This window comes from Triticum urartu, chromosome 4 (assembly GCF_003073215.2).
Source record: "Triticum urartu cultivar G1812 chromosome 4, Tu2.1, whole genome shotgun sequence".
Lineage (NCBI taxonomy): Eukaryota > Viridiplantae > Streptophyta > Magnoliopsida > Poales > Poaceae > Triticum > Triticum urartu.
The window spans coordinates 585,644,461-585,670,217 of NC_053025.1; the positions used below are offsets into that span (position 1 = coordinate 585,644,461).

At 43.6% G+C, this 25,757-nt stretch overlaps 1 protein-coding gene across 1 annotated transcript; it reads right to left on the reverse strand.

Moving 5' to 3' along the window:
- Positions 1-22,134: 22,134 nt before the first annotated feature.
- LOC125554272 (inorganic phosphate transporter 1-2-like) lies at positions 22,135-23,981 on the reverse strand. Its single transcript, XM_048717847.1, has one exon. The coding sequence runs from the start codon at positions 23,933-23,935 to the stop codon at positions 22,370-22,372; it is 1,566 nt and encodes a 521-aa protein (XP_048573804.1). The 5' UTR covers positions 23,936-23,981; the 3' UTR covers positions 22,135-22,369.
- Positions 23,982-25,757: the final 1,776 nt, after the last annotated feature.

The following is a 25,757-nucleotide window of genomic DNA, read 5'->3' on the forward strand; positions in this document are numbered from 1 at the left end:
GATTCCACTATTAAGAAACCTATGGGAATAATTAATGATGTTCTTATTGTTTCAAATAGGAATTATGTGCCCGTAGATTTCATTGTTCTTGATATAGATTGCAATCTTTCTTGCCCTATTATTCTTGGTAGACCTTTCCGTAGAACGGTTGGTGCAATTATTGATATGAAGGAAGGGAATATTAGATTCCAATTTCCAATTAAAAAGGGCATGGAACACTTTCCAAGAAAGAAACTAAAATTTCCATATGAAACCATCATGAGAGCCACTTATGGATTGCCTACCAAAGATGGCAATACCTAGATCTATTCTCGCTTTTATGCCTAGCTAGGGGCGTTAAACAATAGCGCTTGTTGGGAGGCAACGCAATTTTATTTTTATTCCTTGCTTTTTGCTCCTGTTTAGTAATAAATAAATTATTTACCCTCTGTTTGGATGTGGTTTTGTGTTTTAATTAGTGTTTGTGCCAAGCTAGACCTATTGGATCTTCTTGGATGATAGTTATTTGATCTTGCTGTAATTTTCAGAAACTTTGTGTTCAGTGCCCGGATTACTAAAAATCATCACAACGTGATAAAATACTGATTCCAATTGCTGCTGATCAATAAAAAAATTATCTAGGTCGTCTAATTTTGGTAGATTATTTGGAGTGCCACAAGTTTGCGTTAGTTACAGATTACTACAGACTGTTCTGTTTTTGACAGATTCTGTTTTTCGTGTGTTGTTTGCTTATTTTGATGAATATATGGTTAGTAAAATAGTTTATAATCCATAGAGGAGTTGGAATACAGTAGGTTTAACACCAAAATAAATAAAGAATGAGTTCATTACAGTACCTTGAAGTTGTTTTATGTTTTCTTTCTCTAACGGAGCTCATGAGATTTCTATTGAGTTTTGTGTTGTGAAGTTTTCAAGTTTTGGGTGAGTTCTTTTGATGGATTATGGAACAAGGAGTAGCAAGAGCCTAAGATTGGGGATGCCCATGGCACCCCCAAGATAATCCAAGGACACCAAAAATTCAAAGCTTGGGGATGCCCCGGAAGGCATCCCCTCTTTCATGCACTTCCATCGGTAATTTACTTGGAGCTATATTTTTATTCACCAACATGATATGTGTTTTGCTTGGAGCGTCTTGTATTATCTGCGTCTTTGTTTGTTAGTATGCCACAATCATCCTTGCTGTACACACCTTTTGATAGAGCCATACTTGAATTGAAATTTGATAGAATACTCTATGTGCTTCACTTAAATCTTTTGAGCTATGTAGTTTTGCTCTATGCACTTCACTTATATCTTTTGAGCGTTATAATTTTGCTCTATGTGCTTCACTTAGATCTTTTAGAGCACGGGGGTGATTTGTTTTAAAGAAACTATTGATCTCTCATGCCTCATTTAAATTATTTTGAGAGTCTTAATAGCATGGTAATTTGCTTAATATAAATATGCTTGGTGTTCAAGATATGTGAAATTTTCTTTTGAGTGCGTTGAATACTAAGAGAAGATTGAAGCATGATAATTGTTTTGAGATATGGAGGTGATAATATTAGATTTATGCTAGTTTAGTAGTTGTGAATTTAAATAATACTTGTGTTAAAGTTTGTGATTCCCGTTGCATGCACGTATGGTGAACCGTTATGTGATGAAGTCGGAGCATAATTTATTTATTGATTTTCTTCCTTATGAGTGGCGGTCGGGGACGAGCAATGGTCTTTTCCTACCAATCTATCCCCCTAGGAGCATGCGCGTAATACTTTGCTTTATAACTTCTAGATTTTTGCAATAAGTATATGAGTTCTTTATGACTAATGTTGAGTCCATGGATTATATGCACTTTTTCCCATCCTTCCACCATTGCTAGCCTCTCTAATACCGCGCACCTTTTGCCGGTATCATACACCCACCATATACCTTCCTCAAAACAGCCACCATACCTACTTATCATGGCATTTCCATAGCCATTCCGAGATATATTGCCATGCAACTTTCCACCGTTCCGTTTATTATGACACGCTCCATCATTGTCATATTGCTAGCATGATCATGTAGTTGACATCGTATTTGTGGCAAAGCCACCATTCATAATTCTTTCGTACATGTCACTCTTGATTCATTGCATATCCCGATACACCGCCGGAGGCATTCATATAGATTCATATTTGTTCTAAGTATCGAGTTGTAATTGTTGAGTTGTAAGAAAAATAAAAGTGTGATGATCATCATTTTCTAGAGCATTGTCCCAAGTGAGGAAAGGATGATGGAGACTATGATTCCCCCATAAGTCTGGATGAGACTCTGGACGAAAATAAAAAAATAAAAGAGGCCAAAGAAGCCCAAATAAAAAAAAGAGGCCATAAAAAAGGAAAGGCCCAAATAAAAAAATTTAAAAAAATGAGAGAAAAAGAGAGAAGGGACAATGTTACTATCCTTTTACCACACTTGTGCTTCAAAGTAGCACCTTAATCTTCATAGTAGAGAGTCTCTCATGTTATCACTTTCATATACTAGTGGGAATCTTTCATTATAGAACTTGGCTTGTATATTCCAATGATGGGCTTCCTCAAATTGCCCTAGGTCTTCATGAGCAAGCAAGTTGGATGCACACCCACTTAGTTTCTTTTTGAGCTTTCATATACTTATAGCTCTAGTGCATCCGTTGCATGGCAATCCCTACTCACTCACATTGATATCTATTGATGGGCATCTCCATAGGCCGTTGATACGCCTAGTTGATGTGAGACTATCTTCCCCTCTTTTTGTCTTCTCCACAACCACCCTTCTATTCCACATAGTGCTATGTCCATGGCTCACGCTCATGTATTGCGTGAAGATTGAAAAAAGTTTTGAAAAAGTTAGAGTATGAACAATTGCTTGGCTTGTCATCGGGGTTGTGCATGATTTAAATACCTTGTGTGGTGAAGATAGATCATAGCCAGACTATATGATTCTGTAGGGATAACTTTCTTTGGCCATGTTATTTTGAGAAGACATAATTACTTTATTAGTATGCTTGAAGTGTTATTATTCTTTATGTCAATATGAACTTTTGTCTTGAATCTTTCTAATCTGAATATCCATACCACAATTAAGAAATTTTGCATTGAAATTATGCCAAGTAGCACTCCGCATCAAAAATTCTCTTTTTATCATTTACCTACTCGAGGACGAGCAGGAATTAAGCTTGGGGATGCCTATACGTCTCCAACGTATCTATAATTTTTGATTGCCCCATGCTATATTATCTACTGTTTTGGACTATATTGGGCTTTATTTTCCACTTTTATATTATTTTTGGGACTAACCTATTAACCGGAGGCCCAGCCCAGAATTGCTGTTTTTTGCCTATTTCAGTGTTTCGAAGAAACAAAATATCAAACGGAGTCCAAACAGAAAAATCCTTTTTGGAACGTGATTTTCTTCTCGGATAAGACCCAGGAGACTTGGACCCTACTCCAAGAAGTAACGGAGGCGGTCACGAGGGTAGGGGGAGCGCCCCCCTACAGGGTGCGCCCCTGCCTCGTGGGCCCCTCGGTGCTCCACTGACGTACTCCTTCCTCCTATATATACCCACGTACCCCCAAACGATCAGAATAGGAGCCAAAAACCTAATTCCACCGCCACAACTTTCTATATCCACGAGATCCCATCTTGGGGCCTATTCCGGAGCTCCGCCGGAGAGGGCCGTCATCATGGAGGGCTTCTACATCATCATAGCCCCTCTGATGAAGTGTGAGTAGTTTACCTCAGACTTTCGGGTCCATAGTGAAGGAAATATGCCCTAGAGGCAATAATAAAGTTATTATTTATTTCCTTATATCATGATAAATGTTTATTATTCATGCTAGAATTGTATTAACCGGAAACATAATACATGTGTGAATACATAGACAAACAGAGTGTCACTAGTATGCCTCTACTTGACTAGCTCGTTAATCAAAGATGGTTATGTTTCCTAACCATGGACAAAGAGTTGTTATTTGATTAAGGGATCACATCATTAGTTGAATGATCTGATTGACATGACCCATTCCATTAGCTTAGCACCCGATCGTTTAGTATGTTGCTATTGCTTTCTTCATGACTTATACATGTTCCTATGACTATGAGATTATGCAACTCCCGTTTGCCGGAGGAACACTTTGTGTGCTACCAAACGTCACAACGTAACTGGGTGATTATAAAGGAGCTCTACAGGTGTCTCCAAAGGTACATGTTGGGTTGGCGTATTTCGAGATTAGGATTTGTCACTCCGATTGTCGGAGAGGTACCTCTGGGCCCTCTCGGTAATGCACATCACTTAGGCCTTGCAAGCATTGCAACTAATGAGTTAGTTGCGGGATGATGTATTACAAAACGAGTAAAGAGACTTGCCAGTAACGAGATTGAACTAGGTATTTGGAATACCGACGATCGAATCTCAGGCAAGTAACATACCGATGACAAAGGGAACGACGTATGTTGTTATGCGGTCTGACCGATAAAGATCTTCGTAGAATATGTAGGAGCCAATATGAGCATCCAGGTTCCGCTATTGGTTATTGACCGGAGACATGTCTCAGTCATGTCTACATTGTTCTCGAACCCGTAGGGTCCGCACGCTTAAGGTTACGATGACAGTTTTATTATGAGTTTATGCATTTTGATGTACCGAAGTTTGTTCGGAGTCCCGGATGTGATCACGGACATGACGAGGAGTCTCGAAATGGTCGAGACATAAAGATTGATATATTGGAAGCCTATGTTTGGATATCGGAAGTGTTCCGGACGAAATCGGGATTTTACCACAGTACCGGGAGGTTACCGGAACCCCCTGGGAGCTGTCGTGCTGACGGAACTCTACCCTGACACTTTGCTGGATCGGAGTCCGGGGATCGTCATCGAGCTGAACGTGTGCTAAAACTCGGAGGTGCCGTAGTTTCGGTGCTTGATTGGTCGGGCCATGAAGACGTACGACTACATCAACCAAAGGCTTCCGTTGTCGATCTACAAAGGGTACGTAGATCACACTCTCCTCTCGTTGCTATGCATCACCATGATCTTGCGTGTGCGTAGGAAAATTTTGAAATTACTACGTTCCTCAACAGTGGCATCTGAGCCTAGGTTTTATGGTTTGATGTTATATGCACGAGTAGAACACAAGTGAGTTGTGGGCGATATAAGTCATACTGCTTACCAGCATGTCATCCTTTGGTTCCGCGGTATTGTTGGATGAAGCGGCCCGGACCGACATTACGCGTACGCTTACGCGAGACCGGTTCTCCCGACGTGCTTTGCACATAGGTGGCTTGCGGGTGACAGTTTCTCCAACTTTAGTTGAACCAAGTGTGGCTACGCCCGGTCCTTGCGAAGGTTAAAACAGCACCAACTTGACAAACTATCGTTGTGGTTTTGATGCGTAGGTAAGATTGGTTCTTGCTTAAGCCCGTAGCAGCCACGTAAAACTTGCAACAACAAAGTAGAGGACGTCTAACTTGTTTTTGCAGGGCATGTTGTGATGTGGTATGGTCAAAACGTGATGAGATATAAGTTGTTGTATGAGATGATCATGTTTTGTTGAAGTTATCGGCAACTGGCAAAAGCCTTATGGTTGTCTCTTTATTGCATAAGATGCAAGCGCCAAATAATTACTTTTCTTTATCGCTATGCGATAGCAATAGTTGCAAGAGCAATAGTTGGCGAGACGACCATGTGACGACATATTGATATAGATCAAGATGATGGAGATCATGGTGTCATGCCGGTGACGATGGAAATCATGACGATGTTTTGGAGATGGAGATCAAAGGCACAAGATGATGATGGCCATATCATGTCACATATTTTGATTGCATGTGATGTTTATCTTTTATACATCTTATTTTTGCTTAGTTTGACGGTAGCATTTTAAGATGATCTCTCACTAATTATCAAGAAGTGTTCTCCCTGAGTATGCACCGTTGCGAAAGTTCTTCGTGCTGAGACACCACGTGATGATCGGGTGTGATAGGCTCTACGTTCAAATACAACGGGTGCAAAACAGTTGCACACGCGGAATACTCAGGTTATACTTGACGAGCCAAGCATATACAGATATGGCCTCGGAACACGGAGACCGAAAGGTCGAGCGTGAATCATATAGTAGATGTGATCAACATAGTGATGTTCACCAATGAAACTGCTCCATCTCACGTGATGATCGGACATGGTTTAGTTGATTTGGATCACGTGATCACTTAGAGGATTAGAGGGATGTCTATCTAAGTGGGAGTTCTTAAGTAATATGATTAATTGAACTTAAATTTATCATGAATTTAGTCCTGGTAGTATTTTGCAAATTATGTTGTAGATCAATAGCTCGCGTTATTGCTCTCATATGTTTATTTTGATATGTTCCTGGAGAAAATTGTGTTGAAAGATGTTAGTAGCAATGATGCGGATTGGATCCGTGATCTGAGGTTTATCCTCATTGCTGCACAGAGGAATTATGTCCTTGATGCACCGCTAGGTGATAGACCTATTGCAGGAGCAGATGCTGACGTTATGAACGTTTGGCTAGCTAAATATGATGACTACTTGATAGTTTAGTGCACCATGCTTAATGGCTTAGAATTGGGACTTCAAAGACGTTTTGAACGTCATGGACCATATGAGATGTTCCAGGAGTTGAAGTTAATATTTCAAGCAAATACCCGAGTTGAGAGATATGAAGTCTCCAACAAGTTCTATAGCTAAAAGATGGAGGAGAATCGCTCAACTAGTGAGCATGTGCCCAGATTGTCTGAGTACTACAATCGCTTGAATCAAGTGGGAGTTAATCTTCCAGATAAGATAGTGATTGACAGAATTCTCTAGTCACCATCACCAAGTTAGTAGAACTTCATGATGAACTATGATATGCAAGGGATAACGGAAACGATTCCCAAGCTCTTTGTAATGCGGAAATTGATGAAGGTAGAAATCGAGAAAAACATCAAGTGTTGATGGTAGACAAGACCACTAGTTTCAAGAAAAGGGAAAAGGGAAGAAGGGGAACTTCAAGAAGAACGGCAAGCAAGTTGCTGCTCAAGTGAAGAAGCCCAAGTCTGGTCCTAAGCCTGAGACTAAGTGCTTCTACTGCAAAAGGACTGGTCACTGGAAGCGGAACTGCCCCAAGTATTTGGCGGATAAGAAGGATGGCAAAGTGAACAAAAGTATATTTGATATACATGTTATTGATGTGTACTTTACTAGTGTTTATAGCAACCCCTCAGTATTTGATACTAGTTCAGTTGCTAAGATTAGTAACTCGAAACGGGAGTTGCAGAATAAACAGAGACTAGTTAAGAGTGAAGTGACGATGTGTGTTGCAAGTGGTTCCAAGATTGATATGATCATCATCGCACACTCCCTATAAATTCGGGATTAGTGTTGAACCTAAATAAGTGTTATTTGGTGTTTACGTTGAGCATGAATATGATTTGATCATGTTTATTGTAATACAGTTATTCATTTAAGTAAGAGAATAAATTGTTGTTCTGTTTACATGAATAAAACCTTATATGGTTACACACCCAATGAAAATAGTTCGTTGGATCTCGATCGTAGTGATACACATAATCATAATATCGAAACCAAAAGATGCAAAGTTAATAATGATAGTGCAACTTATTTGTAGCACTGCCGTTTAGGTCATATTGGTGTAAAGCGCATGAAGAAACTCCATGCTGATGGGCTTTTGGAATCACTTGATTATGAATCAGTTGATGCTTGCGAACCATGCCTCATGGGCAAGATGACTAAGACTCCGTTCTCCGGAGCGAGCAACTGACTTATTGAAAATAATACATACTGATGTATGCGGTCCGGTGAGTGTTAAGGCTCACGGCAAGTATCGTTATTTTCTGAACTTCACAGATGATTTGAGCAGATATGAGTATATCTACTTGATGAAACAAAGGTCTGAAACATTTGAAAAGTTCAAAGAATTTCAGAGTGAAGTGGAGAATCATCGTAACAAAATGAAAGTTTCTACGATATGATCGCAGAAGTAAAATATTTGAGTTATGAGTTTGGTCTTCAATTAATGTGGAATAGTTTCACAAACTCATGCCACCTGGAACACCACAATGGTGTGTCCGAATGTCATAACCGTACTTTATTAGATATGGTGCGATCTATGATGTCTCTTACCGATTTATCACTATCGTTTTGGGGTTATGCATTAGAGACAACTGCATTCATGTTAAATAGGGCACCATCTAAATCCGTTGAGACGACACCATATGAACTGTGGTTTAGCAAGAAACCTAAGTTGTCGTTTCTTAAAGTTTGGGGCTATGATGCTTATGTGAAAAAGTTTCAACCTGATAAACTTGAACCAAAATTGGAGAAATGCGTCTTCATAGGATACCCAAAGGAAACTGTTGGGTACACCTTCTATCATAGATCCGAAGGCAAGATATTCGTTGCTAAGAAAGGATCCTTTCTAGAGAAGAAGTTTAGCAATTGCCGCATTTTATGAAATCCGGCAAATGGATAAAACAAAACTGCATTCCTTAATGGATTTATTAAAGAAGAGTTGTATACGATGCAACTAGAAGGTTTTGTCAATCCTAAAGGTGTTAACAAAATATGCAAGCTCCAGCGATCCATCTATGGACTGGTGCAAGCATCTCGGAGTTGGAATATACGCTTTGATAAGTTGATCAAAGCATATAGTTTTATACAGACTTGCGGTAAAGCCTGTATTTACTAGAAAGTGAGTGGGAGCACTACAGCATTTCTGATAAGTATATGTGAATGACATATTGTTGATCGGAAATAATGTAGAATTATTCTGCAAAGCATAAAGGAGTGTTTTAAAGGAGTTTTTCAAAGAAAGACCTCGGTAAAGCTGCTTACATATTGAGCATCAAGATCTATAAGAGATAGATCAAGACGCTTGATAAGTTTTTTTCAATAAGTACATACCTTGACAAGATTTTGAAGTAGTTTAAAATGGAACAGTCAAAGAAAGAGTTCTTGCCTGTGTTACAAGGTGTGAAGTTGAGTAAGACTCAAAGCCCGACCACGGCAGAAGATAGAAAGAGAATGAAAGTCATTCCCTATGCCTCAGCCATAGGTTCTATAAAGTATGCCATGCTATGTACCAGATCTATTGTATACCCTACACTATGTTAAGCAAGGGAGTACAATAGTGATCTAGGAGTAGATCAATGGACAGCGGTCAAAATTATCCTTACTGGAATAAGGATATGTTTCTCGATTACGGAGGTGACAAAAGGTTTGTCGTAAAGGGTTACGTCGATGCAAGTTTTGACACTGATCCAGATGACTCTAAGTCTCAATCTGGATACATATTGAAAGTGGGAGCAGTTAGCTAGAGTAGCTCCATGCAGAGCATTGTTGACATAGAAATTTGCAAAATACATGCGGATCTGAATGTGGCAGACCCGTTGACTAAACTTCTTTCACAAGCAAAACATGATCACTTTTTGGGTCTTAATCACATAGCGATGTGAACTAGATTATTGAATCTAGTAAACCCTTTGGGTGTTAGTCACATGGAGATGTGAACCAATCACATAAAGATGTGAACTATTGATGTTAAATCACATGGCGATGTGATCTAGATTATTGACTCTAGTGCAAGTGGGAGACTGAAGGAAATATGCCCTAGAGGCAATAATAAAGTTATTATTTATTTCCTTATATCATGATAAATGTTTATTATTCATGCTAGAATTGTATTAACCGGAAACATAATACATGTGTGAATACATAGACAAACAGAGTGTCACTAGTATGCCTCTACTTGACTAGCTCGTTAATCAAAGATGGTTATGTTTCCTAACCATGGACAAAGAGTTGTTATTTGATTAACGGGATCACATCATTAGTTGAATGATCTGATTGACATGACTCATTCCATTAGCTTAGCACCCGATCGTTTAGTATGTTGCTATTGCTTTCTTCATGACTTATACATGTTCCTATGACTATGAGATTATGCAACTCCCGTTTGTCGGAGGAACACTTTGTGTGCTACCAAACGTCACAACGTAACTGGGTGATTATAAAGGAGCTCTACAGGTGTCTCCAAAGATACATGTTGGGTTGGCGTATTTCAAGATTAGGATTTGTCACACTGATTATCGGAGAGGTACCTCTGGGCCCTCTCGGTAATGCACATCACTTAAGCCTTGCAAGCATTGCAACTAATGAGTTAGTTGCGGGATGATGTATTACAGAACGAGTAAAGAGACTTGTCAGTAACGAGATTGAACTAGGTATTTGGAATACCGACGATCGAATCTCAGGCAAGTAACATACCGATGACAAAGGGAACGACGTATGTTGTTATGCGGTCTGACCGATAAAGATCTTCGTAGAATATGTAGGAGCCAATATGAGCATCCAGGTTCCGCTATTGGTTATTGACCGGAGACATGTCTCAGTCATGTCTACATTGTTCTCGAACCCGTAGGGTCCGCACGCTTAAGGTTACGATGACAGTTTTATTATGAGTTTATGCATTTTGATGTACCGAAGTTTGTTCGGAGTCCCGGATGTGATCACGGACATGACGAGGAGTCTTGAAATGGTCGAGACATAAAGATTGATATATTGGAAGCCTATGTTTGGATATCGGAAGTGTTCCGGACGAAATCGGGATTTTACCGCAGTACCGGGAGGGTACCGGAACCCCCTGGGAGCTATATGGGCCATGATGGGCCTTAGTGGAAAAGAGAAGAGGCAGCCCTACATGGGACGCACGCCCCTCCCCTCCCTTGGTCCGAATAGGACAAGGAGAGGGGGCCGGCCCCTCTCTCTCTTTTCCCCCCTCCGCGAATCCTATTCCAACTAGGATTGGGGGGGGGAATCCTACTCCCAGAGGGAGTAGGACTCTCCTGGCGCGCCCTCCTTGGCCGGCCGCACCCCCCTCCCTTAGTCCTTTATATACGGAGGCAGAGGCACCCCAGAGACACACAAGTTGATCCACGTGATCTTTTCCTTAGCCGTGTGTGGCGCCCCCAGCCACCATAGTCCTCGATAATATTGTAGCGGTGCTTAGGCGAAGCCCTGCAGCAGTAGTACATCAAGATTGTCACCACGCCGTCGTGCTGACAGAACTCTACCCCGACACTTTGCTGGATCGGAGTCCGGGGATCGTCATCGAGCTGAAGGTGTGCTAAAACTCAGAGGTGCCGTAGTTTCGGTGCTTGATCGGTCGGGCCGTAAAGACGTACGACTACATCAACCAAACGCTTCCGTTGTTGATCTACAAAGGGTACGTAGATCACACTCTCCTCTCGTTGCTATGCATCACCATGATCTTGCGTGTGCGTAGGAAAATTTTGAAATTACTACGTTCCCCAACACATAGTTAGTAGCTAGATGGCTTCTTCTCTCTTTTTTGATCTCAATACAATGTTCTCCCCCTCTCTTGTGGAGATCTATTCGATGTAATCTTCTTCTTTTGCGGTGTGTTTGTTGAGACCGATGAATTGTGGGTTTATGATCAAGTCTATCTATGAACAATATTTGAATCTTCTCTGAATTCTTTTATGTATGATTGGTTATCTTTGCAAGTCTCTTCGAATTATCCGTTTGGTTTGGCCAACTAGATTGGTAGTTCTTGCCATGGGAGAAGTGCTTAGCTTTGGGTTCGATCTTGCGGTGTTCTTTCCCAGTGACAGAAGGGGCAGCTAGACACGTATTGTATCGTTGCCATCGAGGATAACAAGATGGGGTTTATTTCATATTGCATGAATTTATCTCTCTACATCATGTCATCTTGCTTAAAGCGTTACTCTGTTTTTAACTTAATACTCTAGATGCATGCTGGATAGCGGTCGATGAGTGGAGTAATAGTAGTAGATGCAGAATCGTTTCGATCTACTTATCACGGACATGATGCCTATATACATGATCATCCCTAGATATTCTCATAACTATGCTCAATTCTGTCAATTGCTCAACAGTAATTTGTTCACCCACCATAGAAAACTTATGCTCTCGAGAGAAGCCACTAGTGAAACCTATGGCCCCCGGCTCTATTCTCATCATATCAATCTCCATCACTTTAATCTTGTTTTGCTATTTACTTTGCTTTTACTTTTTACTTTGCATCTTTATATCAAAAATACCAAAAATATTCTATCTATCAGATCTCACTCTCGTAAGTGACCGTGAAGGGCTTGACAACCCCTAATCGCGTTGGTTGCGGGTAGCTATCGCTTTGTGCAGGTACGAGGGACTTGAGCGTGGGCTCCTACTGGATTGATACCTTGGTTCTCAAAAACTGAGGGAAATACCTACGCTACTCTGCTGCATCATCCCTTCCTCTTCGGAGAAAACCAACGCAAGCTCAAGACGTAGCAAGAACCTCCGTTAAGAAAGAGGAATAAGAAAGAACCGATTCGGGTAGCACTCTGGTTGAAAAGAGATGCATGACTTGATAAGATGAAAGAACTTGAGCAGAGAACACAACACTCTGGTTAAATGGATAAGCATGAAAAGAACACGATCTTGACAAACAAGATGTTGGGTTGAAGAGAGCAACACCACAATGCCTCTTGAACAAGAGTAAGAATGGATTCAAAAGAACGGAGGAGAAAACAACATCTTCTACCTCAAATGCGCTTGAAAAGCATCTTTAGGAGAAGGGTCGAATGGAGTTGTTGGAAAACCAACAACGAAAGGATAAGCTTGAAGTGGACTTATGGAAGACACGTCGATATCTTGAGGTGAAATTCTGCCATTAACGGAAACAATAGATTGGATTGATATCACCAAGGAGACGAGAAACTATTTCACCGCTAGGATAAAAGAAGAACTTGGGTCATTTATAAACACCATAAATAGCAACAATCCTTAGGGAAGGTTTTAGGTGAAATATAACCCAAGATAACTCCAATGAAGAGATTGATGGATTTAAGATATCTCATTCTTGACAACATGTGAATCGTGAAACATGAACTCAAATTATGAAGAATGACATAGCACCACCTCAAAAAGATAAAATAGGAAGAACTGTACTTAGAAATGGAAGATGAAGAATCTTTGAGCTCCTCTGAAAAGAATCTCGATGAACACTACGAGAATGAATTAACTTCTTGCTGAACCATCATGTAGAGCCTCCATGAAGAACTCCGGTAAAAGAATGATCAAACGAAAAGGAAAGAGAAGTTGAAAACATAAGGTGAAACCTTGTAATGATTTAGATGGATCTCCGCGATGACATAATTGAGAGAGCTTGGAACTCCGAGAAAGAAAAAGATGACACAATTGAAAACCGAGAACTTGATGAGCCTCCGGAATAAGGAATTGAGTTTACTCGATGAAACAAGAATAAGAATTAAATTATGCTTATCTAACACCAATTAAATTGATGACAAGCAACGGATTTGGCATACTACTTATTCTCGCAGAAAGGATTAAGATAGATATAGCATAACTTGAGAAAGTCTTCAACAAGTCACCGGTAGGATTGAGATGAACGAATGAATATATACGATAACGACTGACGAGAACTCTTGCACGAACCACCGTTAGGATTGACAACAAATAAATAGATATGATAGCAAGGAAGAAAAATCCTGAATAGCCACCATAATAATTGGAAATGAACGAAGTAAAGGGATGAATCACCGGTAAGAACTAGAGAACGAGTGAGGATACTTGAGGGGATTTAGATACCACTGAAATGAAGAGATCACGAGCTAATTAGAGAATATTGAATGATGCACCGGTAAGATTTGGAGAATGATAGCTGAAGGCTGAGAATGAATAAGTCTTCTGAAATGATGGGCTCCGGAGGAAGGAAAAGAGAAAACAACTCATGAAATGCTCCGGATGGATGAAAAGAATTCCCATAATCAAAAACACTTATGAGAGCATGGCCTCAAACTAGAATCACGAATCTTTGAGAGAACAGATAAGATTGAGAGAGAAATCTTCTTCAGTCTTCAAGTGTTGAGAATGACAATGAGAAACACCACCATGAATTGTTGAGGCACTCCGGAATGAAAATTAGAAATGTTGAACCAACGATGAAAAGAATTTGACAGATCTTGGAGAAGTACATCTGACTGATGAAAATTCATTCTTGCGTCAAACTTTGAGATGAATTTGAAAAGCTCCGGGAGAATAAGAAGAGTCAGGTAAGATCCTGGGAAAAGACCTATGGGTTAGGGCCCACTCAAAAGATACAACGTAGAACGATTTAAAAGAGAGAAAGCACCGGTTGAATTAAATGGCTAGAATGAGATAACACCCTCGAAAGAGCTTGAAAGGATTACGAAAGCAGAGTGGAAACACGAATCTTCGAGATATCTTGAGCACTCCAGAACAATAGAATAACGAGCGTGGAATGACTGAATATAAGGTGCACCGGCATGATAAGACATTTGAAACACGGAAAAGAATATGATCAACACCGAAAGCTTGAATTGGATCCACCGGAGAAGAAAAGGCAAATAATGATGAACTTGAGGCTCCGTTAGAATCTTCATGAGAATCACCGGGTAAGAACATGAAGGAAAAGAATGGAGAGACTTCACATGAATAAAAGGATACTTGATTAAGAAATCTGAGTCCTTGAAGAAACAAGGGTGGGAGGGTGGGAAAAACAAAGGCAACTTGGAGACGGATGAAACAAACACCGTTGACGAAAATTTTTGAGTTGATCTTGTGGATGTTGAAAATGACCGGATCCACTTGACGAGAAACTCACCGGTTGAAAAAGTATTGACATAACAATCTAGATTATCATGAAGGATTAGTATTCACATAGGAACATGAGAACACCATTTGGGGAAGGTATGGAATCAACACTTGACATTGAAGCAACTCGAATACCACAACTCAAAACAAAACAAAGGATTGGCTTGCAGAATAAGCCGGAACAAACATATGATAGAGATTTCGTCCGAAGTTTTCGTGGTGGGGCCTACACGGGCTCGATCGTACAACACCATCATGCACAAGGCAGTGCACATGACATACGAAGCGTCCCCGAGTCGGCATAGCCAAGGACTCTTTAAGACACAATGAGACCACTGTAAAACCAACCGTGAATAGACAGACCACTAGACGTCGAACCCCAATTTCATATCATGCATCTGTCGGAAAGATATCCTAAGAGCTACTAGAATTCCCACTTATAAACTCCCGAAGCTTTCCGGTTATGCAATCAGGTGTTGGGGATACACGGAAGCATAATATCTCACCCAAACTAGCAAATCCTACATCCAGCTGTATCCATCCTTCAACACATAACCAAGAAACCTTCGGAAATCGTTTACCTCAACCTTCGAAAAGCATCCGTTATACGAGTTATGGCAATACTCCCGAACTCCCGCCCCAGTACTGGGTGGCGTCGAGGTTATCTCACCAACAACTGCATAAAAGAGATTTCCGATGTCGGCGAAACTCAAGTATTCCAGAATCTCAACGATAAAATTGTGACGACAACACCTCGGAGCTCAACTCCCCGGGACACTGCCACAACCCCTAAATGTCAGGAGGCACCAAGTACAATGTTCTCATCACAAAACCATCGGAACGATTCCAAGATACCCGCGTGATCCTAATTTTTTTAGTGAAATTTGAGAAGAGAAGAGTCAAAACTCTACGTCAGGATGCCTCACCAGAGCGACGAAGGGACTGAGGAGTAAAAAGAATTCCTAACTCTCCGATATATATAATTCCTAAATGACTCAAAATATTTTTTTCTAGAGTCAACAACGCCAGCGATTCGATCAAGCAGGGGGCTCCTAAGTCGGGGAAGGCTCTGATACCAACTTGTAACGCCCTTGATGCGGCTATATCTCTCACGTGTCGAAGCACGACTTAGAGGCATAACCGCATTGAAAGCAATGTCGCAAGTGAGGTAACCTTCACAACAACCCATGTAATGAATAAGGGAATAAGAGGTACATAGTTGGCTTACAATCGCCACTTCACACAGTACATGAATACAACATTACATCATCCAGATACAATCAAGGTCCGACTACGGAACCAAAATAAAAGAAGACTACCCCAAAAGCTACACAGATCCCCGATCGTCCCAACTAGGCTCCACTACTGATCAACTGGAAATAGAAACAACAAAACGAACACGATCTTCACCGAGCTCCTCGAGCTCGGTTGCGTCACCTGCACGGTATCATCGGCACCTGCAAGCTGGTTTTGGAAGTATCTGTGAGCCACGGGGACTCAACAATCTCACACCCGCGCGATCAAGACTATTTAAGCTTATAGGAAGGGAAAAGGTATGAGGTGGAGTTGCAGCAAGCGACTAGCACATAAGGTGGCTAACAAACGCAAATGAGAGCGAGAAGAGGAGGCAAAGCACGGTCGAGAAACTATGATCAAGAAGTGATCCTAGAACAACCTACGTCAAGCATAACTCCAACATCGTGTTCACTTCCCGAACTCCGCCGAGAAGAGACCATCACAGTTACACACGCGGTTGGTGCATTTTAATTAAGTTCAACTTCGGGTTCTCTACAACCGGACATTAACAAATTCCCTTCCGCCCATAACCGCGGGCACGGCTTTCGAAAGTTCAATCCCTGCAGGGGTGTCCCAACTTAGCCCATCACAAGCTCTCACGGTCAACGAAGGATATTCCTTCTCCCAAGACAATCCGATCAGACTCGGCATCCCGGTTACAAGACATCCTCGACAATGGTAAAACAAGTCCAGCAACACCGCCCGAATGTGCCGACAAATCCCGATAGGAGCTGCACATATCTCGTTCTCAGGGCACACTTAGATGAGCGCTCCATACAACTAAAACCAAACCCCGAGTTTCCCCGAGGGGGCGCTGCACAGGGCTCTAATTTGGACCAACACTCAGAGGAGCACTGGCCCGGGGGGGTGGGGGGTTTAAATAAAGATGACCCTTGAGTCTGCAGAACCCAAGGGAAAGAAAAGGCTAGGTGGCAAATGGTAAAACTAAGGTTGGGCATTGCTGGAGGAGTTTATTCAAGGCGAACTGTCAAGGGGTTCCCATTATAAACCAACCGTGTAAGGAACGCAAAATCCGGGAACATAACGCCGATATGACGGAAACTAGGGCGGCAAGAGTGGAACAAAACACCAGGCATAAGGCCGAGCCTTCCACCCTTTACCAAGTATATAGATGCATTAAATAAATAAGAGATATTGTGATATCCCAACAAATATCCATGTTCCAACAAGGAACAAACTCCAATCTTCACCTGCAACTAACAACGCTATAAGAGGGGCTGAGCAAAGCGGTAACATAGCCAAACAATGGTTTGCTAGGACAAGGTGGGTTAGAGGCTTGTCATAACAATATGGGAGGCATGATAAGCAAGTGGTACGTATCGCAGCATAGGCATAGCAAAAGAGCGAACATCTAGCAAGCAAAGATAGAAGTGATTTCAAGGGTATGGTCATCTTGCCTGAGATCCCGCAAGGAAGAAGGACGGGTCCATGAAGAAGACAAATGGACGTAGTCGAACGAATCCTCACAACGCGACGTTATCAGAACTAACCCGAAGAAGCAACACCGGAAAGAAGCAAACAACATAGTAAACAATCATCACATAACATGGCATGACGCACAATCAAGTATGATGCATGTCCGGTTTAAATATGCATGGCATGGCAAAGGGCACAAACAAAACTACAAGTTAAGTGGAGCTCAATATGCAACGAGTTGCATATTGACGCAACACCACATCTATTATTTAGTTCTCTCTCGTTTAGGTACCCAACAATATTAAATGTTGTTAAACATGGCAAGAGGTGAGGCATAACAAAACTATACCATCCAAACAATTTAAATGGGGCCGGATATAACAAACAACAAACCCGGTAAAACCCCATATGCATTAGTAATTTAAAGCAAACAACAATTTTAAACATTTAAATGTTATTATCATGATGCGAATGACATGTGCAAGTTTTATGCAGTATTTATGGAAACATTGATAAGAGCATATTAAGAAGCATTTGTCATCGTGGCGGAAATGAAAAGGAGTGCCATGGCAACGATGACGAAACGGTGCCACGGCAACGTCCCGGTTTCCGGTAACTCGATTGAGATACCGATGCAAAGGAGAAGTGTGCGAATGCGTGCAAAAGATGGTGGGGCGCTCCCGGATTCCAGGTGTCCCACGAGACGACGGTAACAAGGCAAAAGAGGGGCAACATGCATCGACAATTCGAGCATGGAGCAAGCACGAGCATCTCATACATCACACATGCATTAGTTCATGGGTGGTCGTCTCGACGGTTATACCTTTGAAGCGTGCATTATCGGAGCGGTTCGAGTCGGCGCAGAGGAAGTAGTGGAAGTAGACGTTCTCGGACGTCGAGGGAAGTAGTGGTTCACGCGACGGTAGTCGAAGTAGTCGTCCCATCGTTCATCGGCGATGGTAGTGGTTCACGGCGATGGTAGTCGTTCACGTTCTTAGTCTCACAATTTTCCGTAGATGTTCGGGGTCACGGCGAGGAACTTGACGTCCACGGAGGCTTCGAGGGTCGACGGTTGTGGTACTCGTGACGGTAGTGGAACTTGACGTGGTATGGTCCACCGGTCTTCGTGACGGTAGACGTACATGCTCCGATGGTCGGGGTCGGTAGAGGTACTCACGGCGATAGGGGAAGTAGTGGTACACATCTCGCGTTTGTGCTACATGGATCATCGGCGATGGTAGATGTACACAGCAAAAGTAGTGGTACTATGCGTCAAATGTCGTGGTTCTTGCGACGGTAGTGATTCCCGTATCAATGTAGAGTAGTTGTACTTGACGGTTCCACATGGGTCGTAGAGGTCCACATATTGTAGACGTCCGGGGTCAACATTAGTGAAACTTGGTGCATCCTAGTGCCATCGGCTTCTTGGCGTTCCGAAACGAAGACTGCAAGGGGCCTCGAGGTGGTGGTGGTGCAGCTCTACACCACATAGGAGGAAGATCTTGGGCATGAGGCGTCCATGGTGGCCAGAGCTGAGGTGGATGACGAAGTAACGGTCCCGCGGTTGAAGATGAACGGCGACGACACGGGTAACAGGGGAGGTCAGAGGGCGCGGTGGTGCTGAACTTGACGAATTCCGGCATGGCCGACAGGGGCGCAGCGCAGGAGGGGCGGAGGCCAGCTTGCTGATGAGGCGGACATGCCTCAGCAGGGGCCGGCAGGAGGTGCAGCAGCAAGCACAGCCACAGCTACAGCGAGACAGCGGCGCCATGGTGGGCTCGCGGTGGAGGCAGGGAAAGAGCCGCGCGGGGGAGGAGGAGCTGGTGGCGCTAGAAGAGCAGCAACAGAGCAGCTCACGAGCGGAGGCTGCTGCTCGCCGGAGTTGATGTCCAGCGTGGCGGCAAAGACTTGCGGGCATCCATGGCGGGGCAAGGCAGGGGTGCTCGTTGGAGGAGCTCAGGACGGGGATCGGGAACGAGGAGGAGAATGAATCGGGCGCGGGGCTCTTGCGGTGCCCTTCCCTCGATGCGTGTCTGGCGGCGCCAGGAGGAAGGTGGGGTTCGAGAGGGGGAGGTGAGATGGGATCGAGCCAAGGCTCTCCCTGGCGGCGCGAGGGGAGAGCAGAGGGAGGATGAGATCGGGTAGGATTTGGAGGAGTTAGGTGGGCCGGTGCTGGATGGGCCTATAGGCCGACTGAGCTAATGGGCCGGCTGGGTGGCCGAGGCCAAGGTAGCTGTTGCTGCTGCTTTTCTATTTCTCCAGACAGAAAAACAAAAAGGAAAGAGCAGGAAAAAAAGAGAGGAGCTAGAGAAATATAAAAATATACTCATGATCCTGAAAATGTGCTCTATTTAACAAAATTGGTTTGGATATTTTTAAAGGAAGTAAAAATAATTCAAGTTTGAATTAAATTCAAACTTGAACCATTTTAAACCCTAACCAAAACAATTTCAATAGAGATGAAATTTGACATAGAGGCTAGGTGCATGGTGTTAGAATATTGAGGCAAAGATGAATATTAAAAGAGAAGAGAACGTGACACTTGCCAAAAGAAGGAAGTAGAGGGAAGGAGAAGGTGATGAAGCAAGATTCATGCATGGAACATGCAACAACTTAATATGTATGAAAAACACACAATGCACATGATGACATGATGAAATGCAACATGATGCAATGATGAATGCAAAGAACCAAACAAATCACACGACGAAACCCGGAAAACCTGAAAGGCATCTGAAGCTCCGGTTTTGGGGCGTTACAATGGGTACCCGCGGGTACCCTACCCGAAAACAATGGATATGAGCAATACTTGAAGTGATTTTTTACCCACGGGTAATCGGTACGCATACCCGCATAATATAAGGGTAGGGCATGGGTAAGAAATTGTGCCCATGGGTAACCCAATGGATACCTAGAAAAATTAATAAATGAAAATAACTCCTATAACATGTGGGGTTAACATCCAACTCATATGGTCCAACCCTAAATCTCATATTCCTTAAACAAGTCATAGCTCATAGCCTCATAATCACCTGCTCGCCACTCCTCATACGTCCTATGTGACTCATCAAAAACATGAAATATTGACTCTTCGCTACCAGACTCTTGTCAAATACTTGATCCAGCGATCCCCAATTCTCACCACCGCCTTCCACTACGTCGGCCTTCCACCAACCGCTGCTCATACTCCCCTGATGCCTCCAAGAGGCCACCCACTAGAGGAGGCCACATACGTGCTATACTACTCTACCAGGATCACTTGAATTTTGAACCCATTTCTCTACCTCTTAAGAATTTGAATGCTATATATTGTACCCAATGGATACCCATTGGGTATAGGATACCCGATGGGTATGGGCATGGGTGTCAGTTTATACCCATGGGTATTGAAGTGGGTGGGTATAAAAAGTTTCTATGGGTATGAGTTTGGGTAGAAGGAAGTTGTACCCGCTCATACCCTACCCATTGCCATCCCTACTGGCCGGTTGATGGCTTTGTTAATGGACGCCGATAACTGCCACACGTGTGGGCGTTAAGGAATCTGCCCACATGTTCTGTGTGGTGCCTAAGAGGATCAGCCCACACGTCTGTGTGTGTGGGCAAAACAATTAGCGTCCACACGCCTTTTTTTCCTTCCTGGTCCCTCTTACACGCGTGCGTGTGGACCTCGTACCCCGTGGTCCCACACGCCCCACGTGACACGCGCGCCCCGCAGTTGCCATGGGCCGGACCCTCGTCCATGTTCGTTTAAGTGCAGTTGCCATGTCGCGGAACTACGGTTGCCATGTCGGACAACTACAGCTGCCATGTTTGCTCAACTGCAGTTGCCATCTCAGGTCAAAGTTCCAGATTGCCATTTTTTGGACAACTACAGCTGTTGCCATGTGTGGTCTGGTCTACTACAGTTGTCATGATTTCAGAACTTTAGGAGTTGCCACCTACTAACACTAGAAAGTTGCCATGTAGCGCTACAAAAAAAGGCATGACAAAAAGCATGTTCGGGAAAAAGAGAGAGTTGACTTGTGCTCATAAGCATGCTAGGGCAGTTGCCATTTAAAAAGAAAGAGTTGTCATCTGCTTACGTGCACGCTAGGGCAGTTTGCCATGTACCATGCAAAACATATGACAACTGACATGTTCGGGTAAAAAAAAGAGAGAGTTGTCATCTGCTTGCAATCATACTAGGGTAGTTGCCATGTACATTGCAAAACATACTAGGGCAGTTGCCATGTACACTAACATATGGCAACTGACATGTTCGGGTAAAAAATAGAGAGAGTTGCCATCTGCTTGCAATCATACTAGGGCAGTTGCCATGTACACTGCAAAACGCATGGCAACTGGCAGCTTTGGTGTGGGAGAGGAGGCGGGTGTGTGGGCGAGATGGCAAACACCTACACACCAGCACTTGTGCGTGACTGAAAACTGATGTGTGGGCGAACTGCTAAACGCCCACACACCGGCCCCTCCGTGTGGTAAAACGGATGTGTGGGCGACCTCTCTCACACACCACACACGCGAGTTGTCCTATGTGGCATACAAAATCAGCTAATTCGTGCCAAGATTCGTGCAGAAATTATTGGACGGTGATAGAGGCGTGTGGACGAGTTGGTTAACGCCCACACGTGTGGGCGTTAACATTTTCGTTGTTAATTTAAAGCCGAGCTTTTCTTGAGCCTTCATTTCAAAAAAAATAAACTACAGGCAAGAGGCGATCTCTTGAAATCAAATCAAATGAACCGGGTATTTTATTGACAATTCTTCACAAACGAATACAGAGCAGCACCACAAAAATGCAATGCTAGGTTTAGGGAAAACCCAGCCATAAACAGCTACACACGAACGGCAAGCGACGCCTCAAATTCAGTAAGTGGCCACACAGAAGGAAAGAAACGCTGAAATGAAAAAGCAAACACTTGTGCATGACTCTGTGTCACCGGAGATGTACACCAGCCTAAGCTTCGATGCCATCGTCGCCGACGTTCTCCTTGGAGAGCTCCTCGAGCGACTTGCCCTTGGACTCCGGCACCAGCAGGGAAAAGAGCAGGCCCAGGAAGTTTGTGCCTGCGAGCACGAAGAGCGAGTTGCGCATGCCAATTCCCCGTGAGTAGCCGGTGTCGGGCTTCTTCTGGTCCTGCGATGCATACAGGAACCCGAACGCGCCGATGATCGCGCCCGCCTTACCAGTAGCGGCAGAGATACCGTGGCATGTGGACCGGAGCCTCGCAGGGAAGATCTCAGCTGGCACGATGAAAGTTGTGCTGTTGGGGCCGAAGTTGGCGAAGAAGAAAGTGAGCCCGTAGAGCACGACGAAACCGGTGTGGTGCCCTGGCTTCACCAAGTAGTCGTACGGTATGGCGATTGCTAGCATGAAAATGGTCATCATGGTGAATCCCATGAGCTGGATCCAAAACCTCCCAATGATGTCGATGAAGGCGACGGTGAACCAGTAGCCAGGCACGGTGCCACAGAGCGCGATGAGCGCTTGGGCGCGGGCGATGCGGTACAACTCCTCCAATGCATTCATAGTCTTGGCCGGCGGGATCCACCCGATCTTGGTGAAGATGTCCTTCTGGAACAGGTTCTGGCTGTAGAAGGCCACATCGAGTAGGAACCAAGTGCTTGTGGTCGCTAGCAAGTGCACCCCGTGGCGCTTCATGAACTGTCGGGAGAAGAGGCCCCAGGTATCACCGGTGGCCCGCTCACCCTGGACGTTCTCCTCTAAGATCTCCTTGTTGAGCACCTTGGACATGTCTGATGTGGCTTGCTTCGTGTTGCCGGCGATGAGTGCCGTGTACCGCGCAGTTTCGGGCATCTTCATGCGCCAGTAGTAGGTCAGGGCAGCCGGGATGGTGCCGAACATGACGATGATGCGCCACACATAGTCGGCCTCCGGGCCAATGGATGCCGCGGCGTCGATGTAGAATGGCGGTGCAGGGAATGCATGTCGGAATGCGGACGAGACGATGATCGTGACGATAGTACCAAATAGGATGCCAAACCCCTGCATGGCAAACACGGCGGCGATAAAGGTGCCGCGGGTCTTCTTGTTAGCATACTCCGACATGATGGTGGCGCTGAGAGGATAGTCGCCGCCGACGCCGAAGCCGAGCCAGAAGCGGAAGAAACATAGCGTCCCCATTACGCCCTTGGCCTCGTGTCCAAACGAGAGCCCAGACGCGATGGAGCAGAGGACCATGAGGATGAGCGTGAAGCCGTAGACGCTCTTGCGGCCGAGCTTGTCACCGAGCCAGCCGAAGAAGAGCTGGCCGGCAAGTGTGCCGCATAGGGCCACGCCGTTCACGGCGGCCGACACGTTTGCCGGGAGGTGGCCAGGCTCGTTGAGGGCAGGGTCGGTGTAGTAGATGCGCCCCAGCAGCTTGGTGACGAGGGCGATGCAGAAGAGGTCGTAGGCGTCCGTGAAGAAGCCCATGCCGGCGATCACGACGGCCTTGAAATGGTACAGCTGCGTCTTGGCAACGTCGAGCGCTTTCAACACGTTGAGCTGTTCAGTCGCCATGGCCGCCGGCGATCTCTCAGCTAAACTCTTCCCCCTTCTATCTTTCTTCTCTTGCTCTCTAGCTTGTGTGCTTTGTTAGGTGTTTCTGCTACGTATATATAGGCATAATTCAGGGTGAAGGCATACAGGTAAGGAGATATTGTAGTATGCCAATTCAACATTGCTAGTTGTAAGTATAAAATTGCCTATTACGGCATCGCTTACAAGTACAACGGATTGTACATATCAGGATGGTTCTTACAAAAATATACGCAAGGGTCAAATGTCTTGCCTTGAGAGCTACAGTTATGTACATTTCTATTATTAGAAGGATTGTTAAGAAATGCCAACTTTAGTTTTCAGGTTTGACCTTTGAGTTTCGGTACTATAGAATTGTGTGGAGAAAAATACTGAAACCAGATCATGGTTATGCTGGGAATATACCTGAAAGGAACAAACTGTCCTGACACAAGCAAGCTTTGGGAGAAAAGGTCAAGATCATACGATGATCTGTATCTTATGTTCTCACTACAAGCATGGAGTTAATTTGTCTCTCCTCCGTACCTACATGGTACGGGCGTAAGAAGGTAAGCGCACCGCAGGTTTCAGTAGGCCAAGAGGAAAGCAAGAAAATACAGAATTTCGATGATAAATGGATATGCAGTGCTAGGTCCTCAGACATAGCCACATACGGTCTTTTTAGTATTTCTGAGATAGCTTGTCATACAAATACAATGTTTGAAATTGTTCTTCAACACTTGCTAAACCCAATTTCAGAATTCAGATACGCTTCAGAACAAAATAGAATGCAGCAGCCACATGTTTCAGAACATTTAGAGTCCTGTTTGTAGTAAACAAACAAATAAACATACATATTAAGGGTCTCGTTGGTCCACGTGATACTAAAAATGCATAGCCAAAAATGTAGAATTGTGATGTCATACAATTTTGAATTCTACACGAATAGAGAACATGGGAATCTGAATAGAAATCGCTTGGTTCTAGCACAGGGAAAACATAGAAATTTTCTTGAAGGATTAGGTGGATTGTGTTAAACATGTTTTGTACTTCGTGTTATTTGACTTGAATTCTACATGAACTGCAAACAAGGGATATGTATTAAAAGTTGTTTGGTTGTAAATAGGAAACATGAAGAAATTTACATGAAGGATTAGGTGCATGAAATAGTTGTCACGGAAACAAAGGAAAATAACTTCAGAAATCAGATAACACTCAGTACAAATAGCATGCAGCAGCTATATAAACACTGGTCATCCTAAACATAAAAACTACTAAACAGTTTTTTGTAACAAACTACTCCTAAACATATGCAGATTAAGCAGCAAGCAGACAGGGCAGCATTGAAAGCCATGCTCCGTACTATTTAAATTGTTGACTTGCATCCTCCCACTTAATTTCTTGGTTTCTCTTTGCCAAATTGCAGTCGGTTCGGCAAATCACGGCTCATAATATAGCTGCGGCATTAGATCATCATGAGAGCAGAACCTGATGCAGACAGTACTTAGCTTATTTAAAACCTTCTCGGCGGGAGAAAAATATGTGAAGATCCGAATATGCGGTGGAACCTTGCCAACTTGTCACTAGTTTGTAGTACTAATTTGCAGTATACACGGCCTGCACACGGTGTTGGTCTCCACGATAATGCAGTTATAATTATAAAAGGCGTGCAGCTAAGGCTAAACTAATATAAGAGCGGTATAAGGGTCTCCACTCCTACAATCTTACCATCTTAAGGCTAGCTATAACGGTCTCCACTCCTGTCATCTTACCAGTGGAACTCATGGTGTTGGAGTTTACGTAGTTAAAAATATTTGGACGAAAT

Excerpts from the sequence above, each read along its gene's own strand:
- LOC125554272 (XM_048717847.1), bottom strand. The coding sequence starts at position 23,935 with ATGGCGACTGAACAGCTCAACGTGTTGAAAGCGCTCGACGTTGCCAAG.